Here is an 11,179-nt window from a genome sequence, read left to right on the forward strand (position 1 = left end):
ATATTTCTACATATTTGTTGCGTTACCGTGTCTTTAAAAACGTAAACAAAAACCATTTCTGTGACCTCAACAAAAGTATAATTTCTGCGCATACAGCATGATCCTCAACATTAGAATACGATTTTATGTTTGAAATCTTGGTTTATACGCAGTGGCGTAGCTAGGAGTTTGGGGCCCCTAGGCAAAAATTATAATCTGTAAATTGTGTATTTTATACGTCCTAATTGTATATTTATACGGTATTATTATGTAGTACCTCGTAACGTAAAATATTTTTGATTTTATATCACTTTTTGTGTAAAAATAAACTAATTAACTGTAAGCCTGCAACATTTAAGTAACCTAACACAGTGCGGTCACAGGGCAGGGGCCTCACAATTTAGGTTTGATACCATGAGGAAAACTGTCAAAACTACGTTTTATTCAGTTAACATAGTAATATATTAAGAAGAGGAGGTAACACTCCACCGGAAATCAAAATTGTTGGACGGGGTGATATCGAACCCTGTGACGCCACTAACCAAATACAAATTTTAAAAAGTTGCTCGTGATTTATTTAGATTTGTTTTTTCTTTTCTTATATGTTTGCAAAGTGATTAATATGTTCCTTGATGTTCATTTTAATTGCTTCTGTATGTTCAATTTTTAGGATGGCCAAGTTACTGGCCCAAACGGCATATTTACAACTTGTTTCATAACATATTCATAATGGAGAGACTCGGGGAGCCTAATCGTATACTACTGCCGAGGCGGCTGAATGACACCCCTTATTTTCTTTCTCCGTATCCCTAGGGCATGGCGCTCATTAAAACAAGTGTATGCGCCGCAGTGCTCACGAGGGGATACACCTGTGCAGTTTGACCTTTGAATTTGGAAGTAATCCTGACTCATTGTGCAGGACACTCCAATAACTGACCCTAGGCACTAACAAAGCTTTTGGGAAAATCTGGGTGGCAAACCGAACCGCCGTACTGTCAAAGAAACGCTATCCGAACGTAATTGCTTTCTGGCCTCTCTTCGAGAGGAAGGCACTGCTCCTCATGTGTGGGGTTGTGGTAGGAAATTTCACTGTCAGTAGAGGTTTGTCTGAATTATTCTAAACGACTTCCAAATGTTTCTTGGCGATTGGATCATTTTTGCATAAAGGACAAGGAGACAGACAAACAAATATCTTTAAGTAGCGGCACATTGATTAAAAATAATTAGATCAATAAACAAATTGTGATTAAGGTTAAAACTAGAAAAACAATTACACATGTTCGACGTAGCTTGTTGTGAATGGATGGAATTTCGGTGAGGATAGATAGTTGAGAGGGGAGGGGGGTGCAGGTTTGTGGGGCGGTGGGGGTAGAGATTTTTTAGCGATGCGTATAAATTTGCGGGTGCCGCATGACATTCTCATAAAAGAGTCAATGTTCAAGTTTATTTATAGGCTAATTATCAACGGCTTGCCCGATAATGCAACAATGCCTATAGTGTTATTAATACCGACGGGCCTTGTACACCCCCCCCCCCCAGTTACAAAGGTCTGGGGTCCTTTTTTGGAACTTTTGATTGCTTCTACAGTAGAAAAAAAACTGGATTTCCGTTTTCTTTTTAAAATTATTTTTGTAATACAAATATTAAAATTCCAACATAAAAGTTTAAAAAAAATTACAGAGGGAAAAGGGCCCCTATTTGCCCTGGGCCCCTATGCCTTGCTTACGCTAGCTTTTTGGTCGCTACGCCACTGTTTATACGTCGAACAGACGTTGGTAAGAAAGAAATCAACATTGAGGCAAGTATCAAACTTCGTGAACAGGAGAGTTGCAAAGTTATCATATAGAGACCCAAAAAATCACTTTCATTTATCAACTTTACTATCCAAAATGGATACATGAGTATTGCAGAAGTTAAGGTGACTGCTAAAATGTTAACACTTTCTTTTTTAGGGTCGTCATCGAATGCGGAGATGTTCGAATCTGTTTGCGGTAAAAGCGGAGTTAGGGGGCTGGTTGTTTCTTCAGCTTCAGTTTCCTCTTGTGGGCTCACCATTACGTGATATGGAGGCGGGTTGTTCAGTGGTTCGACATGATCACTTGGGTTCGAACCCACGACGTTCTGTGGAAGACCCAGGTCATCTTCACGATGTCTTAAGGTTGATGATGAAGCTTCAGGAGATGTTATGGAGTTTTCTAAAAGTAATCTTGAACTATCAATTTCCGCTACTGAAAACGTAGTTCCTGAAAGCGATATTTGCTCTTCAATATCTACGTTTGAAGAACCAGAATTAATGGAACCAAGATTTCTAGGAAAATCCTTGTTGACTCCTTGACTGGCCAAACTTACAGAGCCAGATTCTCCAGGCTGTTGGATTCTTGCACTAGCTAAACGTGTAGCAGCAAATCTACTTCTCATTACACGTGAACAGGTTAAGTGACAGCTGAAGAAAAGAGCCAATGTGTTGAGAACAAGGTTGAAGACGGAAACCCAGGTATCATACAGGTAGTAGAATTCTGGTAAAGATTGCAAACTGTACTGCGAAAGAACCAGAACGAGAGCAAGACACCCGGGTGCGAAGAAGCACCCATAAGCTACGGCCGCAAGAGTTATTATCCGGAATCTCCGTAAGTACGGCCTGAGAATCATCTCCACATTCAAGCCAATCAGACCCGTAGCGTACAAAATCGCCGTGATTGGCGAAACATCGTCGATGTACATGTGTAACGAATCAAACTGTTTACAGATCGCCACGATGAACATACCAATGTAATGCATCGAGTTAAACAGCTCAGACACCCACAGTGTGAGCCACAGTGACGTCTTGATGATGTTCTTTGTCTGGTTTGATCCTTGAGACCATCTTATAACAACCATAACAGGGAGGACAACGGCGTTTAATGTCACACAAGCTATGGTCGTGATTGCAAGACCAGCTGATAATATATCATACCACGGGATCTCGATGGCCATGTTTCCAAGACCAGTTAATCTTTTGTTTTGTTCTAACAGCTGAAGCTGCAAGAAAAAACAAATTATTTTAAACCTTCTTTAAACAGAACCAAAAATATTTTTTAAACTTATTTTTAAATCAAAGAACACTCGAAGGGAAGGATAAAAAAAAACATGACAGTTTGTTATTTCTGTTATGTCTTCAAATTTTCATCATCACCATCGTTTTACGTTCGTGCCTATCATACACAGTGAAGTAGAGTTCATCTGTTTCAGTGACCTTGACATATGAAGGGATAGTGTGGTCAGCACTATGCCCAGCCGTCATTTTTCCCTAACATGAATTAGGTACCTATATGAGCTGGGTGGACTCAGGGACGTTCTACTGACTTGGACCAAGATTCAATCTCGAGACTTTGGTGTTAACGGTTTAGCCATACCGTCTCATCTTTAAACTTTGCTAACTCATTAAGCATAAACGCCCTTCTCATTATTATTGCACATATTTATTATGGAATATAGTTAGAGACGTCAACGGACATTTCACGTGTAAGCTAATGTACTCAACAATGGAGAAAAGTTCGATTTTTCATTTTAGAAAGTTTTTAGTAATTTATTGAAATAATTAATTATATTGTTGTGGTGTTTTTAAAAGCATGAAATTATAGTGATGATTTGAGGTACAGTGAAAAGAAAGGTACATAAAAGCGACAATAGGGGGTCGGCGTGGTCGAGTCGGTAAAGCTCATGGTTGCTAAACCGAAACGTCTCGTGTTAGCTCGCTAGCTGGGGACAGCCACTCTTCTAGGAGAAAAAACTTTAAAACCAATCAACTGCTGCCTTGTAGTTTGTTCTTGGTTGGACAAAGGCTATGGAGACAATTGCCTCAATGGTGCATAAGTAGTTGACACGTATACGTAATTGCGATGGAGATGGGTCGAGTCAGCAAAGCTCATAGTTGTTAAAAATCCGAAAAAAGTCTCGACTTCGAACACTCTGGCAGATAAGGCTCGGACCCTTCTAACACTAAACATTAAGAACGAAGAAGAAGAGCAGAAATAACCTCTTGTCCTTATTTTACATTTATTTACTTGTACGATTAAAAGGCACAGCATGCAAAACATATTTTAGCAACCACAAACGCTACTAGTGACAAAAAACAAACAAATTAAAACAATTATAAAATGTTACTGCACTTTTAACTTAATGCATTAACATCTGAGCGTGTAGCTGTTGTCTTTTTATATCTTTAAACACATATAGACAATAGAAGTGAGTGTATGATGTATTGAAATAACTATTAATAATGACCACTTAGTAAAACAGAAAAAAAACTAATTTGGTTTACTTTTTAAACGGCTAGGTAAAATTCAGGGAATACAAATTAAAGCTAAAGTAATATATTACAAAATTGAATGTGTTACACAGTAAATGTGAACTTACCTGGTACTCAGTATATGCCAAGCTATCGGTACACAGGTATGTGTATTACGTTTCTCTGTAACACATCAACAACCCAACACACCTGTCTAAGGTTAAGCCGTCTGGCATGTTTTATTCACATGTATGTGTTGGAGTTTTCAACCAGGAAGTTTAGTCATGCTTCAGTGACTTTAAGATGTTATGTATCTCTTACAGCGTATTGTGGGTTGATGTTGGATAGGTATCTTAGTCTCTGGTTTACTTGGTGAGGTAACTTAGTCTCTGAGTTACTTGGTGAGGTAACTAAGTCTCTGGGTTATTTGGTGAGGTAACTTAGTCTCTGGTTTACTTGGTGAGGTAACTTAGTCTTTCGGGGTATTTGGTGAGGTAACCTAGCTTTGGGTTACTTGTAGAAGTAACGTAGGTTTTGGTTTACTTGGTGAGGTAACTTAGTCTCTGGTTTACTTGGCGAGGTAACTTAGTCTCTGGTTTATTTGCTGAGGTAACTTAGTCTCTGGGTTACTTGGCGAGGTAAATTTACCTGTGGTTTACTCGGTGAGGTAACTTACTCTCTAGGTTACTTGGCGAAGTAACTTAGTCTCTGGTTGACCTGACAAGGTAACTTAGTCTGTGGGTTACTTGGTTAGGTAACTATTGAAGTCCCGACAGGCATATTGTCAGGTTACATTTGGTGTGTGAGCTTTATATATATATATATATATATATATATATATATATATATATATATATATATATATATATATATATATATATATATATATAATGATACAAACAGGTTTATCATGTTTGCATATATCTCATGATTCTCTGTATAAAAGCATGATTTTGTATTGGAACCTGCTGGTCACAGGGCAACCCAGGTAACTCAGTCACTGGTGTACTTGCCAAGGTAACTTAGTACCTGGGTTACTTGTAATATTGTCGTGGCAACAAACGAACCTCAAAACTCCAGAGATTTTGGAATTGACTGTTTTCATTCAAATAACGACCACGATGCCTAGACCATTGAATCCAAAATCTCAAATGCGTTGTTACTTCTGAAATAATTATTCGAGCTGCTAATTTAAACTGTGCTTATGTTTCCATTATGAGGTATCCCTTTTTGACATCGTTTTGTGGTACAGCTAATAAAAAAGGCTAAATAAAAATCTTATGTTTTTGTTTTATATTTATGTGTCAAGATTTTAAAAAAAAAATGTATTTTAACGCCCTTGTCCTTGACCCCGTCTACGGAAGCGCTGACCAATAGGGTCTCTGGAAGCATAGAGGTCACTCAAAAAAACAGCGGAAATATCTGGCCACGATGTTGAGCCCTCAGCGTGTGCTCTGTTCCCTGACCCACTACACACCAGTTCAGCACGCGCCAAGATCGTGCGGCCCAACACGTCATCGTTAGACATGGACAACACACACACAACACACGGCAGCACGGCGTCAACTGCAAAGCCATCTGGCACCGACTGTACCACCAAAGCGTCCACTTATATGGTAGATACCACCTCAGGGCCTACCACCGCAGCCCACACCACCGCAGCCCACACCACCACAACCCACACCACCACAACCCACACCAAAACGGCACCACCAACAATAGCACCAACCTCCCACACAGAGCCAGCATCTGCCAGTTCCTCTGAGCCCGATCTGCCACACCCCACTGACACACATACAGCACTTGTCAGTGACATAACCCACAACACATCCCCACATACACGTGAACAGGAAACAGATGAACCACAAAACTTCGAGACTCTCACAATTGACTGTTTTCATTCAGATAACGACCACGATGCCTAAACCACCACATTCTGAAATACCTTGTTACTTTTGACATAATTATTCGTGCTGCTAATTTAAATACCGGTTCATGTTTTATACACAATGTTATTTTTTTTCCTGTAATGGAATGTCGATTCCGGTCATTGTAATGAGCAAAGTGTAAGGGTTTAAGTAAGGGTGTGGTTAAGCTTCGAGGAGGGGTGGGGGTGGCTAAGACGTATTTATCACGTGTTAACTATAAATTTGTGAGGGTATCAAAGTAATTGATGCAAATTTGGACAAGCAGCAATTTTCCTTGACATTCATTAGGAAAGGCACACATTTTAAAAACCCATTTGTATTTCCTACCCTGATGTTATTTCTCTTATTTCAAGTTGTTTCCCTTGTTGATGGGAGTTGACTCATCAGTTTCTCTACACAAATCTTGTAAAATAGTTATTTGATCCACATAACAATAAAACATCTTTACTAAGAAAAATAATGCATTTTTTGTTTTAGTAACATATTTGTGATAAAAACGTTTGTAAAATTAAGATAAACAATATTTATTTTACATCTGAGGAAAAACAAACACATTGGATGTTGCAGTAAATTCTCTACCATTATTCATCTTAATCTTATTCTAACTGTTGCTACAGTAATCATTTTGTTTATATTCATATTTTAAGTGGGTAAGGAAAGACAAACTTTGCAAATATACATATAAATCATAGGATTAGATAAATCGCTGGGTAATTTTCGGTTCGATTTTGGTGACGTCATTATTGGTGGGGGGGGGGGGGGGAGGGGGGGGCTTTTTGTCATGATGTGTTTACATCACTTCAGTTTAAATAATTGTTATAGAGATACATTGCTTTTTGTTTGTTGAAACTGCTGTTTCTGTAATTCTTTAACTGTCCTTTAATCTTTTTATCATGCACACATTTTTCATGCTTCAATGTCGTAAAATTTCATTAAACTTGCCAACAAAATTTATTAAAATTGAATCATCTTGATCCGATGCTTTTCATGTAATCGTAAGCATAAAATATGGATAAAGATAAAAATACAATCATCAAATCACTAAATATTTTTATCATTTTTTTGTATTTATTGATAAAGATCATGATAAAAATCGAAACCTCGTTCATGTTAAAAAGTTTTATACTATTCGTACCACTTATAACTTGTTTCAAATTATTGTTAATAAAACAATAATTATGACAAAAAGTATGATTGTTGCAGGATAACTTCAACTGGTTGTTGTGTAATCAATCAATTTTAAAATTAGAGGAAAGAAATTAGTTGGATCTCATTCCTCCAAAAAAAATTTTTTGGTAAGAAATTAGTTTAAAATATTTGATTTCTCTTGCAGGCTTCTGGTCTGTTTATTGAAATAAATTCCATGTTCCTTTAAATATAATCTAGCGTCAAATCCTCGGTGAAGAAGGGAAGTCACTACACTAACCCCATTTACACCCCATTCTATTAAACATCTGCTATGTAGAGCTTTTTTTATTCAATATGTCTCTACATTGTAACACTTTATTAAAAAATAAAATATTTTTTAATGTTATAAAAGAAAAGATGTGTTAGTTATTATAATTTTGTGATTTATTTATCATGTAATATATTTTATGTAGCTAATGCTAGGTAAAAAGCCGAATGATAATTCTTATGGTATGTAGGGTATCATTCATGGATGTCAACATTGTGGTGAGATAGAGATGAACTGTGGTGAGATAGAGATAAAGTATGGTGAGATGGAGATCAAGATTGGTGAGATAGAGATGACGTAGGGTGAGATATAGATGAAGTGTGGTGAGATAGAAGTGAAGTGTGGTGAGATAGAGATGGAGTATGGTGAGATGGAGATAAAGTATGATGAGATAGAATTGAAGTATGGTGAGATAGAGATGAAGTATAGTGAGATAGAGATTGAGTATGGTGAAATAGAGACGAAGTATAAACAGTGTTTCTGATGCATGGAAGAAACTCTGAGTATAAAATACCAAGTACATGACACAAGTATAAAATGCCGAGTACACGATACAAGTATAAAATGTCCAGTACATGACACAAGTATAAAATACCAAATACATGACACATATTGTTTGTTGTTCACTTGGTGGGTTTTTCTTTTTGCTACGAGTCTATTCTATTTTTAAAAAGTTTAAGTTGTTAAAAATGAATTAAAAATCATGTCTATATCCTGAGCTGCCATCCCCCGTGCGGTGCGCTGAGTCAGGTGGGCTGGGTCTTATGGTTTGGCTAGTAGATGCAACTCATCCTATGAGTAAAAACCCCAGTTTCCCTTCAAGGAAACTTTGCACCAATTAAGCGAATGTTTCATTAAAATGTCTTAATTGCACCTGGAAATATATAGGGTTGCTTAAGTTAGAGTTCCTACCAATATGTTTCCGTCACGGAAAAAAATGTCGAATTTTAAGGTGGTCATTTATATCCAGGTTGAGCTAGTGTTTTAAAATATATTACACATAAAGGATATACACAGTATTATTTGCTGATATACAATTATGTTATACATGTATTGTGTAAGGGAATGGGCGCTTTTCCTATTGAAGTCCCGACAGGCAAATTGTCAGGTTACATTTGGTGCTTGAGATTTATATATATAACGATATAAACAGGTTTATCATGTTTGCAGATATCTCATGATTCTCTGTATTAAAACATGATTTTGTATTGGAACCTTCCGGTCACAGGGCAAGCCATTGCTGGTAAAAACAAGATCAAGATTACGACAAGCACCAAACTCCGCGCACAAGGTAACACAATAGCTAAAAAATAACAAACACCGCACCAGTCCCTTACAAAATAAAATGCCCATGCAGGAAACATAAAATAAGCCGACATTAAAGTCAAAATAAAAATTTTAACACTTTCGGTTTTGGGGTTGGTATCCAATGCGGAGTGGGGTAAGTCTGTTTGCGGTAAAAGCGGAGTTTGTGGGCTGGTTGTTTCTTCAGCTGCAGTTTCCTCTTGTGGGCTCACCATCACCTGTGCAGGCGAGCTGTTGCGGTGCTCTAAATCATCACGTGTCGTAGGGTCATTCTCAGTGGGGTTTGAACCTGTAGCTTTATGTGCATGGTCCTCAGGTGTATCTTCACGACGCGGTAACGTCGATACAGTTTCAGGAAACTTAGGATTTCCTTGAAGTACGCTAGAATTGTCGACCGTGGCTCTATGAGAATCAGCCCCTGGAGCCAATCTCTGCTCTGGGTATTCTGTGTTAGTATAGCCAGAATTAACAGAACCGTGATCTGTAGGTAAAGCCAAGGTGAGCCTAGCATTAGCCTGGTTTATGGAAACATATCGTCTTCTCATCGCTGGCAAACAGACGATAAAACAGCTGAGTACTATAGCCAAAGTGTTCAGAACACAGTTAAAAATAGACAGGCATGCTTCGTATATGTACTCTCCACGATCCTTATTTTTTAGCGAGAGAACCAAAGTTATAGCCACAAACCAGGGCACAACACAACACCCAACGCCGATCAAAGTAAGTTTTGTTCCGCGTAGTGTCCAAAGTATCGGTCTGAGAATTATCTCACAGTTCAAAATAATCAGTCCTATAACGTACACGATAGCCGATACCGAGAAAGCGATTTCTATAAAGTTATATATAATTATATTGTCATACAGTCCAGTGATTGGAAGAGCAGCAATAATGAACTGTACCACGTTCAGAAATTCGGCGAGAGTCAGAGACAACCAGACGAAGGACTGTATGGTGTTCTTGATGTGGTCCCGACTATGGCAACATCTGATTAAAACCATAACCACTAGGACGATATTTAACCCCAGAGAAACACAAAACATGCCTCCAACAGCAGCAGCTAATGCCAAGTATATTCCACCCTCACTCGCCATGTCTCCGAGGCCTAAAGAGCTGAGCTCCAAACTTTGGTCCTGTTCTGAAACCTAATGCTGTAAAGGAAACGCATTTAAAACTGGTTGTAACGAACATTGCTGAATTAAACTTAAAATTAATGCTAGCTAATATCATCTGTTTACGTTTCTGAATCCCCCCTCCCCCCACCCCATGATCCAGATAAACTGTTCTGATTTGGTCTTTGTGCAGATGATAATTTGCTGTCAATTTATTAATATCAACAGGGGGTGGGGGTGGGGATTGATATGTAAACTTTTGAACAAGGATGGTTTTATTTCAATGCGATTTTTAATTTTAGAAAGTACGCCTATTCAGTAATGTATTTGAATAATTAATTTGCTTTGTAATAAATGTTAAAAAAACATAAAACTACTTCAGAGTGGTACAGCTAATTAAAAATGCTAAATAAAAATCTTATGTTTTTGTTTTATATTTATGTGTCTAGATTTTAAAAATAAAAACATACAAATGTATTTTAACAACAATAAAAGCCACTTGGGACAGTATAAATAAACAAAGATAAAAAATGCATAAAAAACGTTTTGATAACTTTTATGTAATAATGCACTAAATAGGAGAACATAAATGATTTTCTTTAAATATATAGGGCAGATGAAGTAATGTTATATTTCTTTTAACTCTGCATTTAAAAAGGATAGTGTGAAGAATTATACAGAGCAGCCTTTACTTTTCCTAGCGTAGGCTACGTACCCATCAAAAGTCGCCGACCCAAATTTTTTCATCAATCTGTATTTCAAACAGCTCTCAACAATAATATGCACTTTGACCTTCTAATATCATTTGATGCTAAATTTAATTGAAGTGGGTATATGGTGTATGTGTGAATATAATACAAACTTTCATACAACTAAGTATGTTATCAAGCGGAAAGTAAAGTTACCTTTACGAAGAATACAGGTGTATATCCTGAGCCCCGGATTACCTGTAACACACCAACAACCCAACACACCTGTCGAGTGTTAAGCCGTCTGGCATGTTTTATTCTCTTGTAAGTGCTGGAGTTTTCAAACAGGAAGTTCAGTCATGCTTCAGTGACTTTATGATGTTATATAACACAGCGTACTGTGGTCAAATATTGGTCGGGTGACTTTGTATTTCGTATACTGGAGT

At 37.5% G+C, this 11,179-nt stretch overlaps 1 protein-coding gene across 1 annotated transcript; it reads right to left on the minus strand.

The window, feature by feature from the left end:
* Positions 1-280: 280 nt before the first annotated feature.
* Positions 281-4,452, minus strand: LOC131949701 (uncharacterized). Its single transcript, XM_059311561.1, has 2 exons — positions 4,375-4,452; positions 281-2,997 (listed from the first exon to the last, which is right to left on the minus strand). The coding sequence occupies exon 2, from the start codon at positions 2,950-2,952 to the stop codon at positions 1,702-1,704; it is 1,251 nt and encodes a 416-aa protein (XP_059167544.1). The 5' UTR covers positions 2,953-2,997; positions 4,375-4,452; the 3' UTR covers positions 281-1,701.
* Positions 4,453-11,179: the final 6,727 nt, after the last annotated feature.

This window comes from Physella acuta, unplaced genomic scaffold (genome assembly GCF_028476545.2).
Source record: "Physella acuta isolate Inbredline_101_S28 unplaced genomic scaffold, ASM2847654v3 ptg000710l, whole genome shotgun sequence".
In the NCBI taxonomy this organism is placed as follows: Eukaryota; Metazoa; Mollusca; class Gastropoda; family Physidae; genus Physella; species Physella acuta.